General features: G+C 38.9%; 1 protein-coding gene across 1 annotated transcript in view; it reads right to left on the reverse strand.

Annotated features, from left to right (window-relative positions):
* Positions 1–22,198, reverse strand: part of ARHGAP5 (Rho GTPase activating protein 5) — a 76,312-nt gene that overhangs the window by 24,745 nt on the left and 29,369 nt on the right. Inside the window, exon 3 of the mRNA XM_067534311.1 lies at positions 21,601–21,748. Coding sequence (XP_067390412.1) covers positions 21,601–21,748 — 148 coding nt within the window. The remainder of the gene's footprint in view (positions 1–21,600; positions 21,749–22,198) is intronic.

Below are 22,198 nucleotides of genomic sequence, written 5' to 3' on the forward strand. Positions count from 1 at the left end.
TATCATCCCACCACATTTCCATAAAACATTATATCAAGGCCCTCATCTATTTGCAAGGCACTAAGTTTTCTTATTTTAGTATTTAATCTTTTTGAATATGGATACAGACATGTACAATTTTTATTCTGGACTAAATGTGTTTTTATTTAACACCTTAATCTAACACTTTACTGAGTTAGTAGAATTTACCTCTGTGTTCTTATTCTGTCTCTGCTCTAGTCCAGTTGTAATTTGCACCCTATCCTTTACTGCATACACAATTACCATTGTATTACCATCTATCAGATGTCTCTGACCTGTGTGTTCCCCAGCTTCTGCAGGCTTTCCTCCTGATTATAAGTTTAAGCATTCCTCTAACAGCTTGCTTATTTTATGTGCCAAATTCTCTTGCTAATTCCATCTGTTACCTTCTGAGTCTGGGGCTTCTCCTCATTGGAGATAGGCCTCTCTCTCTCTCTCTAGCTCTGTAAATAAAGCTATCCCAAACAAAGACCAAAGGCCTAAACTCCTCCCACCCACTTGATTACTGATAAATAGTTTAGTCTCCTGAAGCTGGCATTAAAGAATTGAGTATAATATCCCTAGACTTTTGGAGTTAGGGTATGTCTACACTACAGATGCTAGACTGTTACAGTTACAACACATCTGCTGAAGCACCGTAGCGTAGACACTTCCTAGAGAGATGGAAGGGATTTTTCTATCGATGTAGTTAATGTAACTTCCTGAGAGATGTAATCTAGATTGACAGAAGAATTCTCCTGTCGACCTAGCTGTGTCTACACCAGCGATTAGATCCATCTTAATATGGACTCAGGGAATGAAATTTTTCACAGCCCTGGGAAACATAAGTTGATCCAATTTTTAAGAATACACCAGGCCAAGCTATGGCTATACTGTTTAGAGTTGCTGTGAGATCCTCTTAAAAAAAGTGGAGAACAAAGTCAGCGAGATATTTTATAGATCAGTAAGGTACAACTGAATATTCTTAAAATGATTAACACAATTCTAGTTAGTTATTACTGACATCTCTCTCTAAATACATTCTTTCTTCCACACCATAAGATTACATATTTTCTGAATGCTGAAATCTGACACTGAGCGGTGTAACTTGGCCTTTATTATAACCTAGTGTGAACCAGAGGCAGTAAGGAGCAAACTAAGAAGTAAAGAGCCTGGAGGCTTTGGGGCAGGTGTAGGGTCTGAGGAGTGGAAGAGGCAGGAGAGCCTAAGGCAGCCTCCCTCTGTTCTTCCTCTGACACCTCCCTTACTTCCTTTCCCTACTCCCGCCTGTCCCCTAGCACATCCCTCTTTTTTCATTCTGCTCTTATCACGCACAGCCTACCTCTGCTTCTGGCTTCTCCCAACTTTGCACCTCCTGGCCTGCCCTTCCCTCTCTAATCTGTTCTTCCCTGCTTCTATTCCCTTCCCCTTCCAAACATGCAGCCCATCTGATCCCATCCTTCTCAGTCTGCACCTGCACCAATTTCTTGTCCCATCTCTCATCCTCAGGCATCTGCATTTGAGTCATGTTGTTCTTCTTCCTCCACACTGCCTGAACAACAGCAGGGGGAGTGCTGAGAACACAAGTGCCAGTGACCTGTTCTCAGTTCTGGTCACTGGCACCGCAAAAATCGCCAGCTGTTAAGAGAAGCAATTGAAGGAGAAGCTCATCTCAGCCCAATGAGACAATGTTTTGAGATTTTAGCTGCTTACCTCTTATAAAATTCTACTGAACAGATGTGAACAGTGATTTTCACAGATTTATAATTTGGGCAAACCTGGGTAGATTTTTACAGGAACTGCAAGAAGCACATCTGATGTCTGACCAACTTTTAAGTTCCTATTTCAAAACATGGATGATTCCCATGGATTCAAAACATGGGATTTTCAAAAGCACCTAAAGTGAGTTAGAAGTACAACTACATTTGACTTTTAGCTTCAAAAATCTCACACACAGGTGCTGAAGCTTCTCATTGAAATAGCTGTAAGAATTTAACATTGGCAAAATAACCTATTTTTCTCTAAACTTGTTCAAAGAAATGGTTGTTCAGTTTTTGTTGAAACTTTAAAAACAAAATATGGCCCAAGGCAGCAACCTGGCATAGAAAATTTCAGACCAAACAAATAAAGTTTGGGAAAGCAAATAAAAACAAGACCTGAGATAAAGAAAAATGTTAGGCCACCCTGGAATGGAAAAGGGGGTGACTAGGATAAGGATTCTGTGGAGGCGGACTGGAACTTGGATGAGAAGACTGGAGGGAGACACTGGAGAGTGGAGGAAACCGGATCTGTGATGAAGAGGCCAGCCAGGGACTGAGGATGGAGAATGTAACTGGCTAGGCAAGGAAATGGACTGTGATACTAAGCAGGGGTGGAATAGAGAGGACTGGCACAGCAGGTTGCAGGAGACATGAGCAGAAGAGCCTGTGCCCAGTAGACTACAATGCTCCAGGACACGGAACAGAGCCCAAAATTCTTGAGTCACACCCTTCACCTACTGTCACAGCACATATTTGAAAAAGCCACTGGCAAAGTGTGTTTTTTATGTCCTCTTAGTGGCTGGCCCATAAGGAGGGAGTCAACCCAATACTGCTATCAGTTATACATTGGCTCAAGTGGCAGAGGTCTGTGCTGTGGTCATGAAAGTTCCAAGTCCTGCTGATGACTCAGGTAAGGAAGGGTCAATATGATTTCCACATGACCAAATTTTTTTTCTGGTTTGCATTTTTTAAAAAGCCAGAAAATTTACACACAAAAAGCTATGCTAAAAGAATGTTATGATAGCAAAGACAAGCTCCCAAGCGTTAAGAAAAGAGTTAGGCTATGTGCAACATTAATTTGGCCCTTTAGTGTCCATGCATGATACAATCTTTAATTATGTGATAAGTTTTTCCAGAATTTTCCAAACTATGTAAGTGCTGTACAAAGATATAACAAAAAGGTAATCTCTGCTCCAAAGGGTTTGCTATGCAACTAATTATTAGTAATCTAAGATTGTTCTATAATTGCATTCTACAGGTTTTCTTGGGTCTTCCCCTGAAGCATAAGATACGTTGTCAGAGACTATACTGGACTAAATGAACCACTGGTCATCCAGTATAGCAATTCCTATGTAAATTAAGTCATTTGTAGGGAAAAAATCTAAACCATTTCATTTTTAAAGGGGAAAAAGAATAAAGCAAATCACTTATTCAAGATGTAAAATCTCACACAAAATTCATCATTACAAATGATAAATTTAGAAGAGCAGACATTCTTAATCTAAGATTTTTTAATTTGTAGGAAGGTTGGGATTTACAAGCTACTATAATCAGATATTCACACGCTCAAAAAAACCCAGAACCCGACAATTTTAATGTTAAAGTGATCACACTGTGCTAAGGGAACAATTTATCATGAACATTAAAAACCTGCAGTAGGTAGATCTTTGAATTTTAAACTTTTGAAAAGTAAAAAAACAAGGAGGGCTTCATCTGATGTTGAATTAACAAGTTATACATTTGCAAATGTTAAAAATTTTTACATTAACCAATCACTAACAAGCCCTCTAGCACTATAGCAAGCATGTTATTCACAGTCTTGTGTCCTACAGTGTGTTCACCCTGCTGACGACAGAGTAATATTTCTACTAATATGACATGACAAGCAGCAACTCACTTTCCCTGTATATGTCCTAGAGGAGGTACTTATGCATTTATTTTATTAAAGGATGAGTAACTCAGATGTGACAATTATTTAATTTGACTGCACCCAACTGTAAGAGATGTTTGGCTGCTTTGGAAGGGAGGCTGGAGAAGTATATCAATAACTACAGTGAAAACAGACATTGACACCCATGTTTAGATTTATGCTTATATTATTTATATCTTCTTTACATAATTTATATTGTGTTGGCTTTGAAGAGATATCTTAATTAGTACAGAACTGAAATAGAATCACAGAAGTGTAGGACTCAAAGGGACTTCTAGTCCAGTTCTCTGCACTCAAAGTAGGACTAAGTATTATCTAGACTGTCCCTGAAAGGTGTCTGTCACATGTTGTTGTATATTTCAAAACATGTGGCCTTTCAAGATCTTGTATGATACATAAAAACTAATTTCTTCCTTAATTGTTTTCTGTGATGCCCCACACCAGTGCCAACTAGTGGTATGTTTCTGTCCTCTGTATCACACATGTGGTGTCCAATCTGGATACAAGATTTTTTTATGCCTGCCTCCTCCCCCTTCTGTATTTGTGCAAGGAGACTTCTCACTTGATTATTTCCAGTTTTATAAACAAATTAATCTGTGATATCTTTCCTTACCTTGTCATTAAGCCCAGGCCGAGTCCAATGGGTTGGGTATTTATAAATGCATGCTCACTCCATGGCAAACAATTAACAGGTAAGAAATCTATCACATGATGTTACTAGCAATACCCCTAAGCTATGGAGGGAAAGCTAAAAGCCAGGCTGAGGTGAGGTGAGGTGAGAAAGTCAGAAGAGGATAAAGGAGTGACAAATTGGTCCTCTCCCCTGTGAACAGTAGCCTATGTCCAACAAGAGACTACAGCTCAAAGCACTTACTGTCTTAATTGCCACAGATGAAAAGGTCAAATCCAGGCAGAAGAATTGGAGAACATGCATGGAGTGCATGCATCCACTGAGACTTCACCCTTTTCTTCCCAGAAGGTAGGAACTATCTTAACAGAATGAGCCTGGAGTTAGGACTCTAATTCACTAAGTACAAATTTAGTGGCTTTGTTTCCCTTCTTAAGATCCTCATATAAGAAAGGGACTGGGATTTCCTAAATTCCTTGATGAAATCAGGGTAAATCTTACAGACCAAATATCTAAGGAACCTGACCAAATTTCTGTCTGCTTTGGGACCGGTGCAGAGAGAGTAGTCTGCTTAAGGTAAAAAACTGACATTATTTGGATAAAAATGAGACAGATGTAAGTAACCACCTTTTACTGATGAAAAACTAGACTGACTAAATTGCAAACAAGGACAGTCAATTCATCCCTCTGCAGACAGAGGGGTTAGCCACCTAAACGGAGACTATCAGCAAAGAGAGAGAGAGATGCTCTCCATGTATTCAGAGGTATCTGAAGATAGGTGTTTTCATACTAAACTCAGATTCCAGAGGGGCTGAAAATTTAAATGGGAGGGGGGATATTTTAGGTAAGATAAGTTGATGAGAAATCTACACATAGCCAGGTGAGCTCCATTACGAAACCTATCTACCTACCTGACCCTGGAAGAAACAAAGGGCAGAGGCCTGGACCTGGAAAAACTAACTGCCAGACTGTTACCAACACTGGTCTAAATGAAACCTAAAATTACCGCAGTATGGTTTTCTGCTGAACAATTTCTGCATGGCCCAATCTGTAGCAGGCAAACAAGGGCTGTTCTTCCAGTGGAACTGAAGAAGAATGATTAGACTCTGACATGTTTGATTTCTTTAGAAGGCTTTCTTTACAAGGTGGGCCATTAGACTTTAAGCTGTAGGACTGTGATGCAGAACAGACTTATCAAGCAAGGTTGGGTCCTCTGGGAATAGGAAGATTGAGACCTTCAGACAACTACAGCACATCTGCAAATCACATTTCTTCGACAATACAGAACCACTCAGTCAATGGGCCTATGTTGTTATTTGCCTTTTTGAGAAACTTCCAAATTAGAAGAAGTGGGAGGAAAGTAAAAACTTCCTGCACGTGCCTGCACACACAGAAAATACATCTTATTCCACACCTTGGGTTCTGCATATTGGCTACAGCACTGTGACATCAAGTTGGAGATTAACTCAATGGCCTCTCAGCATTAATCAAGTAGAACATTTCCTGGCATAGCAACCATTCCCTTTCCTTGGATGGATCTATATTTGGTGGAATAAGTCAGATTGGGTGTTCAGGTGGCAGGGAATATGGAACATTCTGAGAGAGACTTCAAGTGCTTCTCTGCACATTACCAGAGGAAAGAGGACTTTCCGTAGAGCTCTACTCCTGGCTTCCTAAGTTCCCTTAAGGTTTGGGATGCTCTCCTTGACCACATCATACGCCTGGGTTCTCTTTATGATCTTGGCCTACATGTCTAGGAATAGTGCCAATCCTCCTCCTCTATAGTTCCCTCTTCTCCTTCACAAAAACTTGGACTCCAAGGCAGCAAAGGAATAATTAAGGTTGGTTTCTATGGGCGGGGAGGTTCCCCCCAATTGGGAAAAAATTGGGTTTGGTTTCAGGTTTGAGAGAGGAATAAGCCCAGTATGGCTGGATCTTGGGCTGGTATGGTCAGTAATTACCTGAGGACTTGCAGAGAGAGAGATCTGGGTCTGCCTTTAACATAATAAAGGAAAATTGTCTCCATGACCTTAGACTGCAAGAGGGGGAAGGCATAGAAAAAACAAGGAGGTTTTTCTCCTACCAGGTCTCTCTAAGAGCAGGGTACTGGACTTCACTAAAGAATTCTGAGCCTATAAAGATATAAGTTTGAAGATCTGAGCTTTGAAAATAGAAACTTCCCCAGGGCTAAATCTCTGGGGTTCTGATTGCAAGGTGAAAGACTCCCCAAAAACAGTAGCCTCAAGATGGTTATAGACCTGAGCCATGATGTTGAGACTCTTCAGGACTAGAAGACTCCTAGTTAGATTTCTGCAATCCAGTTTGCAAAGCAAGGAACACAGTACTCTGTCCAAATGGATCTCCATTAGCCTTTGAATGGCAGCTGCAGATGTACAAGAGACATGCAAAGTTGTGGCAATGGCTTACGCCCTAGGATGAATATATGTCTGATCACTTCCTTCATTCATTGCCTGCAGTCAGAACTAGAGATCCTGATGTGAGGGACCACTGCTGACTCCAAATTAGGGTGGGGCAGCCAGAGATCCTGAAACACTGAAACTGAGTTTGCAAGCCCTGTGGAGATTCTTAGAAAAAGGCCATGAGAAGAGCAACCCACCACTAACATTTTGATAGAAGGATACACAATGAGGACTTTTTCCTGAGATAGTCCTTGAATGAATATTGAAAGGCTCAACCTCCTCACTGGGGATCTTTTTGCTCAATAGCAAAGATAGAAAGTCAATGCCAAAAGAGACATTAAAGGGGCCCACATACCTGATAAAATTCTCCTGGAATACCCAAGTTAAAAACTGATTTTGGGAGAGGAAGACAGCAAAACTGGATCTTTGGAGTAAGAGCCTACTTTCACTTCAGCCTGCTGCTTCATCCCCAGAGAAGTGAGCCATAAACAGGACCCTTCCATCTCTCAGAAAAGACAAGTCCAAGGATAGGCCTCAGGAGGAGGAAGAGGAAAGTGGGAAAGCAAGATGAGAGGGAGTCCTTTAAGAAGCTCATTACATGAACAGAAAGGACCTAACCCCATCACACACATACAAGGGGAAGGAGGGAGCAGAGTAGGGCGATGGTCCTGGGATCCAAAGTCTTTGGGGCAGGTGAGGGGGAGGAGAAAATAGGTAGAGACCAGCGAGAAAAAGGATCTCTGTGAGTAGGTTCTCTTCCCTGAAAATAGTTCTCCTTTTCTTCCAGTCAAGCATGAGGAAGAGGCCTGAAATCTGAGAGAACCCAAGTTTGACCATGCTCCTGGTCACACCCAGTGGCAGCATGCAAAAAAGCCTGAAGGATCTGCGATAGTGGAGAATGCATTAACGGGATGGAAAATTGAATAACAAAGAGGGAAGAGCTTGTATTTCCTACTTGGGATCCCCTTCTTTCCTATTTATTCCATCTTCAAGAATGAGGCAGGTCTAAACACCCCACAGCCTATAGTCTGTGGGAGAGACTGTCAATTTTTTTTTTTTTTTTTTTTTTTTTTTTTTAAAGAAATAAAGTGAAGTAAGGAAAAAAGGGAAAGATTATTTCCGTTTCTACAGCAGCATGGGAGATTTCTGCAACTGTAGCTGTCACGGTGGACAATTATGCTAACAGCTTTCGACAAGCTATATTATCTAGAGTCACACTATTTCTGTGAGAGAAACAGACAAAGGTAGGTGTAGCAAGTGAGAGAATGAAGGTATGAAAAATAATGATCAAGAGGGAGTTTTACCATTTCCAACCCTAGCCGTTAGATATATTGTACATTTTAGGTGGGGCTGGTAGTACTGCACAGTATTAAAGTTACCTGATATTCCCTGAGAAGCGATAGCTAGGCTGATGGGAGAATTCTCCCATCAGCCTAGCCTCTCTACATTGGGGGTTAGGTTGATTTAACTGCATCATTCAGGAGTGTGGATTTTTCACATCCCTGAGTGATGTAGTTATCCTGACCTAATTTTTTAGTGCAGACTAGGCCTATCTTCTTGTGCTCTCCTCAAAGCTCCCCCTGCATTAAAGAAGAGGAAAGAAGCTGTCCGATTCAGATGCAAACAGATCTGCAAGAGGAGAAAGAGTGGGGAAGTGGGACTGGGAGTTGGGGTGGGAGTCTGGAATGTTTGGACAAAGACTAGGAGCTGAGGGGAGGGAGAAGAAAAGAATCAGATCAGATGGGGAGCTGATACACCTGGGTACCTCACTGAAGACCTGGGGTCTGATAAGAAGAAATGCTGAGCACTCACAGCTGCAACTGGCGTCATTTGGAACTTGCTCTGAACATATAAAGTGTTATCTAATGTTATCTACTCTGAAAAATCAGGTCCTAGGCATCTCAAATTGGGCACCCAAAATTAATGGATATTTCTGACCTTAATGTCAGTTGCCCCATCTGAAAAATGGGGATGATATCATCCCATCTCTTCTCACAGGTGTATTGTGAAATAAAATGTCTAGTATTTGAATGCTTCAGACAGTGATGAGGACCACAGAAAAGCCGAAGAAGAAATCAGTAATTCTGACTTTAGAGTAAGTTTTGAATACTGTACAGTAAATTAGAGATGGGGCCACCCACTGAACAGTGAGGATAAAACATATTAAATAGCTGCTCTTTCAGTGAGCACATCCATTTTGTGCATAGAATGAGGCAAAGACCCTGAGGAAAATATACTACGTGATCATCTAATTAAAGACTGTATCATAATGCAGATGCAACAGGGTGTTGCACAGGCAACCTTAATTATGGCATTTCCTAATTTTTGAGTACTTGACTTCCCAGTCTTAACAATGTACTTTTAATGTGGTTGAGTGTATGTAATATACATTTAAAGGCATAAGAGCTGTCAGCGGGTATAAAAATTTTTTGACTTGTGTAAAAAAAGCAAACTGTTATATTAACAGTTCTTTAAATTAAAATTAGAGGTAAATGGATTGATTTCTTTTGAATATGTAATTCAAACAAATGTTCTGACTAATATTGCACATGCATTGTTGTTGTAGCCATGTTGATCCCAGGATATTAGAAAGACAAGGTGGGTGAGGTAATCTCTTTTATTGGACCAACTTCTGTTGGTGAGACAAGCTTTTCAGCTACACAGAGGTCTTTTCAACAACAGAATTGGTCCAATGTGGCCTCTAATATTGCATATACTGTTTAAGTGTATATCCCTCTGAAGCGCCTTACTCTGATTTTTAAACAATAGGGGAAAAAACTATAATGTACATGCACTGAACACAGTTTTCAATATTTCCTTATCAGTGAAGTCAGTACCTTTAGTTTCGGACATTACAGTTCATCATTACCATGGTATCGACTGTGATGTCACAAACAATAATTTTCCATTACTAAATGAGTCAATAGGAGTAGAGAGAAACAAGATGGGTGAGGTAATCTCTTTTATTGGACCAACTTATATTGGTGGAGAAGACAGGCTTTCAAGCTTCACAGAAATTTCCTTCATGTCTGGAGAAGAAAACTAGAATATCCAAGCTAATTACAAGGTGGGACAGATTGTTAAGTATAAGAAATTCTCACCATGTTGTAGCAGAGCACTTACAATGAAGTTGGCAACTAACATTTCTGTAGTAATAGGACAATGAAGGGACAGAACGCAGCAGGGTGTGCTACTAGTTGTTGTAATGGGTCATAAAACCAGTGTGTCAGTTAAGTCCATGGTGTTTAGTGTCCAGAAAAATTATGAATTTAAGCTTCCAGGCTCATCTTTTGGAGATGTTGTGCAGGTTTCCATTAAGTATAGGTTAAGAGGTCAGATACAGAGTGATCACTTTGTGCAAAAAGTATTTACCAACAGGACTCGGGTGTTTTTGTCTTATTTTTCTGTGAGAGTTCATTCAAAAGCATAGTGATTGTCTGATGTCACCAACACAGTTTTTGTTGGGGCATTTGATGCACTGGATGAGGAACACCAAATGTAATAGGAATATGTGGGACCCAAAAATGTTGAAAAGTATTGTGGGGGCACACTGATCATTGTAGCAGTGGAAAAACATCTTCAGATTTTACCTCTGTTTTTCTGGCAGGGTATGGTGCCGCTTTGAGTTAATGAGCCCTGGTCTCTGGGGAGCTTTCCAAGGTTGAAGGTTGACTGAAGGCCAAAAAAGGGGGGGTTGGGAAAGATTTCTTTCTTCAGGTTGTGATACCCTTCATATGGTATCAAGTATGGGTTGTAACTTTTGATGATACCCCATATAGTTTCCAGTGTGGGGTGGTAGGTGACAGTCAGGGCTGCGCGGTCATTTTGGGGGGGAGGGGTTCCCCCATATTGATGCAAGTTCTCCTGGGGTATTTGGGTGGCCCATTCCATTATGTGATCCACTCCTCTAGCAGAGTGTCCTTATTTGGTAAAGGTAGTTTTAAGTGGGTTACGGTGTATATCCCTGACTTTCTCCTCAGAGCATATTCTGTGGTATCTGAGTGCCTACCACTCAGATTTCTTAGTGTGTTTGGGGTGACTATTGGATCTGTGGAGATAAGTGTGGTGATCCATGGGTTTTTCTTTGTCTATAGTTGTCCATAGGTTTCCATTGTTGAAATTGATTGTGGTGTCCAGGAAGTTGATACTGGTGTGGGAGTGTTCTAGAGAGATGGTGGTGGCTGTTGATGTTGCAGCAGAAAGCTATGAGTTTAGGTCCACAATATGAAAATATCATTGATGTATCTCAGTTATATCCTTGATTTTGTGGTACATTTGTCCAGAATTTTTTCCTGAAGGTGGCCCATGCAGAGGTTAGCATATTGGGGAGTCATACAAGTACCCATGGTTGTTCTCACAGTGTGGACAAAGTGTTTGTTGTTAAATGTAAAGTTGTTATGAGTGAGAATGAAATAGATGAGTTTGGCAATGTGTTTGGGGTGGATTTCTGATGTTGTCCATTGTCTTGCAGATATTTGAGGCTGAGAGCAATGCCATCACGGTGAGGGATGCTAATGTTTAGAAAAGTGATGTTCATGATGGCAAGGATGGTGTTCTAAGGTGAGCTGTTAATGTTGTGAAGTTTCTGGAGGAAGGTGGTTGTATTCTGGAGGAAACTGGCCCTGTGTATGGTGAGTGTTTGGAGGATAGTTTCTGTAAGTCCTGGTATTTCTTTAGTAAGAGTGCTATGGCCAGATATGATGGGTCTGCCTGTGTTTTCTTGTTTGTGTATCTTAGGAAACATGTAGAAGGTCCCTGGGCTGGATTCCTGGGGGATGAGGTTCTAGAGTTTATCTTGCAGTTGTTTGGGTGAAGTATTCAAAGATATCCTTAAATTCCAGTGTGAATTATGGTCTGGGATCTTCTCTGAGTTCTATATAGTAGGTACTGTCAGTAAGTTGTTGGTTGGCCTCATTTATGTATTCATCACGGTTGAGGACTACAATGGCACCCCGTTCATCTGCTGGTTTGATCTCTATCATAGTTGAATGTCAGAGACTGATCAGCTATCCTCTCAGTGGTGAGACTGTGGTGGACGTAATGTTTGTTAAGGATTTCACAGTCGGTATTTTCCCTGATGCAATCAATATATAATGATCCAGTGTGTGGTCTTGTCCACAGAAGGGTGTCCAGTCAGATTATTCTTTTTTCTTATGGTTGTCCAGGATGTGGTACTTGTGAGTGGTGTCATCTTTGTTGTGAAATAATTATTTGAGGCAGAGTAAGTGAAAATTATTTTTGTTTGCCACGTTAGTATATCATCAGTTTCTGCAGTAGGGCAGAATTTCAGTCCCTTGGAGTACAGATAATTCAGTTCTGGTTAGGGGTAGTCTGGTTGGTTGATGATGTTGGAGTATTGTGTGTCTCCATGTGATGATTTCTGGTGTCATGGTTTCCCTAGAGATGTTGCTCTGTTTTGTTTTTGTGTTGGATTGCTGTCACCAGGTTTTTTATATAGCTGTTCTGGGGTTCCCGCATGACTTCCAGTAAGTTGTTTTTTTTTGGTTGGTTGGTTGGTTCCCCCCCTCCCCTTTTTTCTTCCACTGTATGGGAACATGTAATGATTTCTCGTATGAGATGGTCCCTTCTACAATATTTGAGGCTCAGAAGATGGTTCCTCCGTTTTTCTGAAATACATCTGCAGAACTGTTCAGCATATTTGGAGTTTTATATGGAGTATGTGGTGGTCAGAGGGTTATAGATGGTGAGTTGTCTGGGGATTTTATTTTGTTTCTTGCCTTTGCTCAGGAAGTAGATGTCACTATTAAGGTTGGCTTCCCTCTTCTTCTTCTTCTTCTTATAGGATTTCCATTCAACAGAAGCAGACAGATTATCAAAATCTTTTAGCCAAAAAACAAGGAGAAAGAACTGGTCTTGAGACTAAGTGAAAAGAATTGGTTGATTATACACCAGACACCTGGCTTTTAATGCAGTGGAGGTTCAGGCCTTTTGAAACACAGGTAACTGGAACCTTAGTAATGTGGGGTTTGTTTTGTTTGTTTGTTTCTGTTTTGTTTTGTTTTGTAATAGTGACCTACAAGAGATTTGTTGTCCTTTGGGCACACTAGTAAAACTTATTCTCTTTCATGTTATTTTATTCTTCCTCAATGTGCCTTTATTAACTTAAGGAGAAAATCCAATAGCTGTCTGAAGTATTTGTGTTACATATGACATAACAACTGGAGTCTCAGCAGGTCTAAATAATTAAAAGGACCTTGATGAATTAAGTAACTCATGAGCAAAAATAGCTATTAGTCTGATGTACACAAGAGAACCATGATCTGTGAATCAAAATGGAAAAGTTAGAATCACAAAGGCATAACCCCCACATAACTTCCAAGCTACTTTTACCAACAAATCAAGCACTCATCAACTGGAAGGAAAAAGAGTGTTCACCTTCCAAGACTCCACAATGAAACTTCTCTGTATAGGAAATTTGCAAACAAGTTTACTCGTAGAATGAACTATTTCTGGGCTAGAAGCACAAGAATGTCTTGGCTCATTTTCCTTTATTTCTGTGAAAAGCCCTCTCAGCCTTACATGGGCTGCTTTTACTAGATATAAGTGGTCCAAAAAAGAGGACTAGATGTTACAGAGATGGTCAGGATTTTTGAGTTTCTGGATCTTTTTGTTTGTAGTGCCTCCTTTTCTACTGATGTGCACAATGGTGGTGTGGTTGTTGCTTTCCATAAGTACAGCTTCTAACAGCATTCTTGGAAGGACAATTTGATGGCACTTTCCAAATGACTTCATCTCCAAAAGATTTATGCTGAAACAAGAGTCTTCAAGATCACTTTGGACTAAGGGAAAGCTTGGCTACACATCAAGTTCTTCCTGATTAACTGTTCTTGATTAACTCCATGTGTGGACATGTATTCCTAAGTAAGAATGTCAGAGAATTAATCAGGAACAAATCAGTGTGTAGACAAGCCCTAAGTGTTTTTCCATCTGAACATCTAACAGAGAAATAGAGGAAATTACATATTGCACAAGGGGTATTTAGTCCTCAATCACCACTAGGAGAAGATTAGTCACAAAGCAGGGCCCTGAATAATAAAACAAAATGGGAGTCTTACAACTGGAGGTGAGGAATGAGAACGGTGAAAGATTAAGCCTCAAATTTGAGGCTTGCTTGTCTTGGTCTTTGAAACAGCTGATAAAACTGGTTCTGAAAGCAAAACATTTCTGAATGTATATAATTATTTAATCTTGAATTTTGTAATTTGCTCCTTTCTTCTTCTGCGACTATCAAAATTACCACTTCAGAGCATTATAAATGACTTCTGTACAAGCCATGTGTCGATGTCTGCAGCAAAAGAGAAAAGAAAGTTCCCAGATCTTGGCATACCAAGACAGCAAGCATTTCTCACAAATTAGGGGAGGACCTGGAAGGAATGCTAAAAACCACTTTACTAAGTCATTGGAAAAATCAATAGCTGGTTTGAAACTCTAAGGAAAGCTTCATGTATGCCAATCATCAAGAGTAAAATCTTGCTTGAGAGATGGGGGAAAGCTACATAAACAGAAACTAGCAAAAGCCAACAAGTCTACCCTTTAAAAACTTAAGATATTAAACTGCTCTGAAAACAGATTTGTTTTCTCAAACATTTATTTTTGCTTCATCTGTCATGAAACAGAAGCTTTAGTAAATGGAGTAAATGCTTGTTTTACTGCATATTTTAAATATCAGTATCTTTGCAGAAGCTCTGGATCTTACTTCTTAAAGCAATGATTCACTGAAGAATACACAACTTTATGGAGGCAATACAAAGGGGAAGGTGGATGAGAGGCTATTTTCATTCACTCTTAAGTGATTTCAATCATATCAAAATCTTAATATGTTCTGCATTTGACAGTTTGAATCTAAAGAGACTTATGAGGAAAACAGTATTAAACAAGAATAAAGTACAACAGCTGCCAAATGTTTGTTAGTGGTATGCTGAATAACAGTGCAAAAGAAGATATCATAGGACATGCTCCCACACCTCTGAAAATGAAGAATGGCAGTTTACCCACTAATTTTAATTAGATTAGCATCAGTATCTTAGCATTCAGTATCTTAGCCGGCAATTGTATGTATTTATATTCTTTTAGTTCAATTACCTAACCGCAACATGAAAGGCGTGCAGCATGGGACCACTGAGACTGCCTTATAGGTAGGTATGCCAGGGACTCCAAATACTGCAACAACTATCAAACTCAACAATTGTGTAATACCTGCTGAATCACACAAATCATATCCTTCCTCAACAATGAGAGAAACAATACAGTCTTGTGATTAAAGCACTGGACTGTTAAATCAGAAAATCTGGATTAAATTTCCTTCTCCACCACAGATTTCCTATAACCTTCGACATGTCAATCTCTCTGCACCTCAGCTCCCAATCTGTAAAATGGGGTAATCACTCTTTTCTCCCACGCTTTGTCTTGTCTATCTAAACAAGAAGTTCCTTGGTGGAGAGACTACATCTAGTGTGACTCAATGTCAGTTAGGGCTGCTAGACACTACTGTAATACAAATAATATACAATAGTGTCTTGATCCACACAGGAAGGCTGTGATCCATCATGGACAGGAAATCTTTCAGCTTGGCTATGTCTAGCAGGTCTCTTGAGCAATACCCTGGGTATGCTGAAGCAAAATCAACTGGTTTGTGGCACATTTAGAGCAATACATTAGAAAGTCTGGATCAACTTCATATAAATTAAAAATGTAGATTTTTAACAGAATATAAAAATGGGTATAATCAGTACAGTACTTGTTATTATTTTGTTATATTCAGTTTAATATAAGCTTTTCCTAAATTTTTCAATATTTCACCTACTTTTGTATTGACAATATGAAACTGCATTGCAGAATTTATACCGGGGAAAACTAATCAATTCTGTATTGGGAGTGAAGCCTCATGCCGAGAAAGTTCCCACTGATTCAGAACAGAGCACCCTACCTGCTCAGAAAGACAGATTGCCAGGAATACGGTACCTCAACTTGTCATTTTCTATACTGACTCCCCAGTAACACAGACTAGTTCAAGGCTATTGTCAAGATTTTCAGAGTCCTATGTAACAGAATGCCCCTCTGTTCACGACAGCCTCCCATGACAGCTACTCTGGAACAATGGAACTGTTGCTCAATATGGCAAACTTATGACTGCAAGAGACAGAATTTTCATGGGAGCCTAACCAAAACTCAATGCCAAACTGCATTCAGAGTTAAAGGCAAAACTCACTTAATCCAAGCTTTCCTGCAATAGTACCCTCAACTTTTGGTATTTACGAAAGTTAGGAAAATGTATCCATGTTTATATAAAATCTAACCTTTTAGTAGGAAGGTCTACCAATCCTTGTAGTCAATCTTCAGCCTGCTTGAAGATTTGAGGAGAGAATCAGACCTGTCAGCTACTGGCAATAAAGGTGATCCTTTTCCTGGAGCCCACCAGTTTGAGAACTTTCACATCTAAGAATACTCTAATTATAACTAGAAATCAGCTTCAACATTTGTAACAGTGAACCCTCTCTAACAGAAAAACTATGAATTTACAGTACTCTAATGCAGAGCTTTAGAACTTTCTTCATTTTGATGGCTACCATTTCTTACAATATAACATTTTTGCCCAGGATAAGCTAAAATTGTATGAGATTCTCAAACAAACACAGATAAGTTTTCCTATACAAAGGAAGGTCAATAGGCAAAGTGTAATTTTATCACAGTGCAGTCACAGTGGGAGATAAAAATGTTAAGAACTATACTAGTACATACAATTTACACATTTGTTTCCACCTTACAGAGTTACTACAATAGACTGTACTTTTCTGCTAAATGCAGCTTGAGTTAAGCTAATATGTCCACCTTCCAGAACTTTGAGAAAGTGGGAAGTCCTTGAATTTTAACCTATGTAGGTAAAACTTCAAGGCCCTAACATGTAAAGTCCCTTCCTTACCTCAGTAACAGTGTATCAATTCTCCACAAAAGGGCCATACTTTTGGAGTTAAAATACTCACCCACAACATATAGGATTTGAAACTTTATTTTATGTATGTTTATATGAGACCTGAGGTGGAGCTGCCAAGTGGTGCCATAAGCCTGTAGGCGAGGTGAAACAATGATACCCAAAATAAGGTTCCTTTTTTTTTTTTTTTTTGCACAGTTCCAGAAACACTGCAACATGACTATTGACTACAGTTTCTACCAGTTACATTAATCTCAACACCTTATTTTGGTATTTATAGGTCAATGCTACCAAATGACAACAGATGAAGAGATTTTTTATTGGTTTTGAATGGGCAAGGTGTTTTTCCCCCCAGAAATGATTAAACTGTTTGGCATGTGGCAAAAATGGCAAATATCAACATTTTACAACATACTAAAATGCAATGTTTTCACATTGCATATTCATAATTGTAGAAGTATCTCACAAGTGATAACAGTTTTATATATTTTCAACTAAACGTTGCTGATCAGATCAGTCTCAAACTGAAGGTTGTGCACCAGCAGCAGTAGATTGTGTGCCCATAATTAGTACTGCATAATGCATAGATATAGATATATGTGAATTCCTTATGTAATGCTTCTCCAATTGTAAGCTTTTGTTCATAAATGCAGCATCTAGTCTTCCTAGTAGAAGTTTTTAATTTGTAATAGTCTGTGCATGCAGTACTAGCCTTTTAATTCTGTGACACTTACACACAGGTCAGTATTAGTGTTAGACATGACAGTACATAGCTTCATATTATGAATATGCAAAAGCTATTCATAATAGAGAAAGAAGTAGCCCAACAAGAAGTAGTGAAGACAAAGTTCACAAACAAAGTCCTTGCTTCTGAACTGAAGAAGGATGAAAAGAATGTTACAGCTCTGATCAACCATGTCATCAACAATCTGACAAATTCACTGACCCTGAATCACATCCAGCATAACTACTACACTACATGTAACGTCAGATGTATAAGAGTCTCTACTGACAATAGTATATATTGGGTGAAGAACAAATGGAGAGATTTGTGAGAGGTACACTTGATTCTGATGGGACATGTAGCTTCTTCAGCTCAGTCAAGAAATCTGGCATCAAAACATTTGCGGACATGGCCAAGAAGCCCAAATTTGAAGTCTGCCAAGAGAGGGACAATCATATCAGCTATCAGGCAAAATATTGCTTCCGTAGAGACCTGTCCTTAGCAAGATGCAGAGACAATGTTTTAAATGGCAATCATTCTTAGTCAACCAACAGGACTATGTGTCTATGTCCCTTTTCCATATGATGGAACAAAGAAGAACAGATAAAGCTGACTTGGAGCATCAGCTAGGCGCTCAAGTTGAAAGAATCCATGACCTAAGAGCACAAAAAAAACAACCCACAGTGTATATCAGCAATGCCAGGGTTGTCACAGAAATGATGGCTGGAGACAAACTCCACATTTTTGATGAACTGGCTGCTGAGTATTTGAGGCAGGTACTAAAGATTTGACAGAGCTAATTCTGTAATCATCAAATAAGACAATAGTAACTTGGAAAAATGCAGAAAGATAGCACAGGACAAGATCTAAGGTTAGCTACAAGAAATACCAGGTGATTGGTGGACACCCTGTTCCTCCATTTAACATTCAACAATGTCATTTAACAAGTAGACACCTGTAAAATTCCTTGGTAAACATGTAGTTCAAAATGCACAAGAGAGTGAAGGAGCACACCCTGTACAAACACTCCTTGTTGCTCGAAGCTTTCCCAGTGGTGAAATAGCAAAGTCCATCCATCACCAGCACAGGTGTTGAAGCCACCCAAGGCTTACACAGTACTCAAGAGGAAGCAGAGAGAAGGAGCTTCTGCATGCTGTATGTGCCAATATGGGTTTTGGGTCTCTTGGTGTCAAAGGAACCATAGCAATTAGGTCACGTGACAGATATTTTGGTACTTGCTGTTCATACTTTCCAAAAATTGAACACATATATAACATATGGATTGAAACAGGAACCACTACCAGCAAAATGGACAAGCTTCTCTTCATATCTGTGCATGCAATTTGCAATGCATTCACTCCTGACTTCTGCAACATACTTCCTGCTGTACACACAGGATGTGACTGTCATCCCTAATTGGTATTGGGGGGAAAAATCTGTGTTTAATGTTGTCAAAACAAAGGGAGCGTAACACTTCAGAGATCCTGCCAAATTGGGAGAGACTGACAGACAAGCCGCAATTTCTGTAGCAAGGAAATAGTAGTGGTAGTAGTGCTGTATGACCAGAGCGAAAAAGAAAAGGAGACCCAGAGACCTCAATTGCTTGTGCTTCAATCTAGCCATCAAAAAGGACAAGTCACTATACACACTCCCACCATTTGAGGACCGTTTTGAAGAGCACATCAAAAGAGCATCTCAGCAAACAAAGATTTGGACATCTTTACACATAAGTAAACCGGATATTGCAAAGTGGAGGAAAAAACGCTGACCAAATGGGTGATGTCTCCAGCTCGCCTACAGAATTTGAGGACTAAAGGAAGAGACACAGGCATCCAGATTGCTTTGGAAATCTGTATTAATCTTGGTGATAAAGTTGGAGACAAGATGATTATCACTTTGAAAAAAAAAAAATCAAGAAAACCATTAGCTCATCCACTCTCCACATGAAAACAACAGCCACCAGAAAAGATTTTATTAAGAGTCGTAGTAAGAATGTCAGAGGCTCAAAAGGACGTTTACTTCACACAAACCACATCTTTAGGGTTTTTTTTTTTTTTCTTGATGAACTGGTTCCTAATATATGCTAGGAAGGTGGAACAGATGAAACGAGACCACGGGTCTCAATGGTCCTGGTATCATCATACAGTGTATCATGCCCTGCAACGTAATTTGAAAGTCACGAGGAACTGAATCTCTTCACCTGTATTTACTTATGTCAAGACCCTTAGGGGATGAGTGGAAGAGGGAAAGATGACATACATGAGGGATTCAGAATGATTAACAGAAAATATGTCGGGTGCATAGCCAAAAGAGTGGTCCTAGTCTGGTTCAGACTTTTGGCAGCTTTTGGTTCTGTGGAGAGCCAAGACCCACTCTATATTTCCCCTAGATAAAGCCAACTGACAGCAAGATTATCTGGTTCAATGACTACTTGCCAGAATTGATAGTTTTAGTACTCAACCAAATATTTGCAAGTGATGAAAAAAGCTGAGCCATTTAAATCTAATACTAGGCCTACATCTCCTGACTTTGTGGAGACAGCAAACAGCAAGGAGTGAACTCAAAATCACTGATCCTCGGAAACAAATGGAATTGCTTGCATATAACTTGAGTCCTAATGACAGGTTTCTGATTAGAGGAAAGGCTAGAAGATATAACTCTGCTCAACATGGGAACAGCACCGAATTCCAGAAAAGTACCATAGAGCGGCTTGATAACACAAATTTGTTCTCAGCAATACAGATCTCCCCCAATGATGAAGAAAAAAGGACGCAACTTGTCCAATTTATCATTGGACAGCTAAAACACCTATGTACATACAAGTGTTTATTCACAAAACAATACTGTGTATATATCTGTAGACTTTCTAAAAATTAATTTATTCTTCCAATATATCAGTTGATAAAAGTTAAAATGTTCTAAATTAAAGTATTCCCACTTTTAAGGAAACATTTTTTATTTAGGCAATGGATTCACCACCCATAAACATACTCATCTGTCATATACTTGATAATAGCTTACCAGCGTGGACTACTGTATACAGTAGTAGTATACAGCGCCTTCTCTCTCTTTTTTCAGGGAGAGGGTGTTAAAAGCCAGCTCTTGCCTTCAGGCAAGGAAGCAACAAAAGAAAAATGTTAGAGACAGCCAATTGGGTGTCTTAAATCTCTGATCCCACAAAAGGTCAATGCCTGATCAGTTCATCTAATATATGGACATATCAATGCAATGTACAACAGTTGGAACTTCTCCATGGAGATGACTATGAGTCATATACCTGTAGTAGCTCTCTTGGAAATATTACAATAGCACAAACTAAACAACATTTGTATTACTACTGATAAAAATCTCCAGTTTTATTTTTTACTAGCAATAGATATACTTTGTCACCCAACAACCATTTCTGAACATAGGAATACTATGTATGACAATATCGGCCAACATGAACTACTAACATCTTAGTATGATACTTCCACTGGCCTCAAAAAATTACAAAACAGATTAAGTATGTGTATTTCACTGTATAAGAGAGTGTGCATGCATATACTGTTTTCAAATATTTTTCACTATTAGAGTCTCCTCAGAATTGTTAAACTGGAACTACACAAATTTTTCTTTCCATGTACTGCATAAACAGTCATTTCTACATGCAAAATGTTAAGTATCATAAGAGAACCACCAAGACAGAGCATTATTTTGTCAATTTTAAAAGAAAATTTAAGTTTGGTAGAAAGGATTTTATTGAACAAACTGCACTCACATTAAATCAAGAAATTATTTGCACCACTTGGAAAATGTGGACTGAGGGTTTTTTTTAATATATGATTTATGCAAAATACATTAGTGACAATCATGTTGCCACTGTGTTAAAGTTCTAAATATTCTTACTGACATTAAAAATGAACATAGCTGTTTAGATTTAAAGACATGCAGTGGCTATATTTAAAAACTATCTTTTATGCGTGTAAATACACATAAAACCAATCATCATTTTAAACATGTGATCTAAAAATACTCGATATTCCTCAAATATGTTTTTATCTTACAGTAAACAAAACCTTAAAGTTGTATGAATATGTACTTGTGTGTCAAAGTAGAATTATAAAATCAATTTAACAACTAAAAAAAAAAAGACATACATGCCTCACTAAAGGGTAAAATCTTTCTTTCAACTATACTTCTAACCTACCTGTATCTTCTATAAATTCCACACATTTTTCAACAAACTGTGGTATAGGCTTCTCAGGTGTAACCAGATCCTGTAGGGGCATCCCAAAGTAATTACTTTCCCAGTTTCTACGGGTTGGAGGATTGAATGTCTTAGTTTTCTTTTTTTGCTACAACAAAACATACCATAGTTACTCCAAAATATATTGTTATTAAGCAATGTAATAAAACATTCACAATACAATCTTTCAATTAAGATCACAGTATGTTAATTTTCCTTAATGGCAAAACTGAAGTAAAAAGATATTTAAAATAGTCTGCTTTAAGTAAAAAACATTCAATCATTTCAATTATGTTAGGTCATTTCTGCACCAGAAAGCAAATAGGATGATCAAAACAAAAATCATACAAGAACAACAAATATGCAGCCTCAGGAATCTAATAAATATACTATTTGTCTTGAGTTGCAATGATGCTTTTTCATCTGTATTTAAAGTAATTTATATGTTACCATGAAACACCATTCACAGTGAAATTTTCATGGTGCCATCTTTCACCATACATCTACAGAAGTCCATTATGATTATGTATACACAAAAATACATGTAATAAAGATTCAC

This window comes from Emydura macquarii, unplaced genomic scaffold (assembly GCF_026122565.2).
Source record: "Emydura macquarii macquarii isolate MOO-44397 ecotype Brisbane River unplaced genomic scaffold, CSIRO-AGI_Emac_v2 contig_374, whole genome shotgun sequence".
Lineage (NCBI taxonomy): Eukaryota > Metazoa > Chordata > Testudines > Chelidae > Emydura > Emydura macquarii.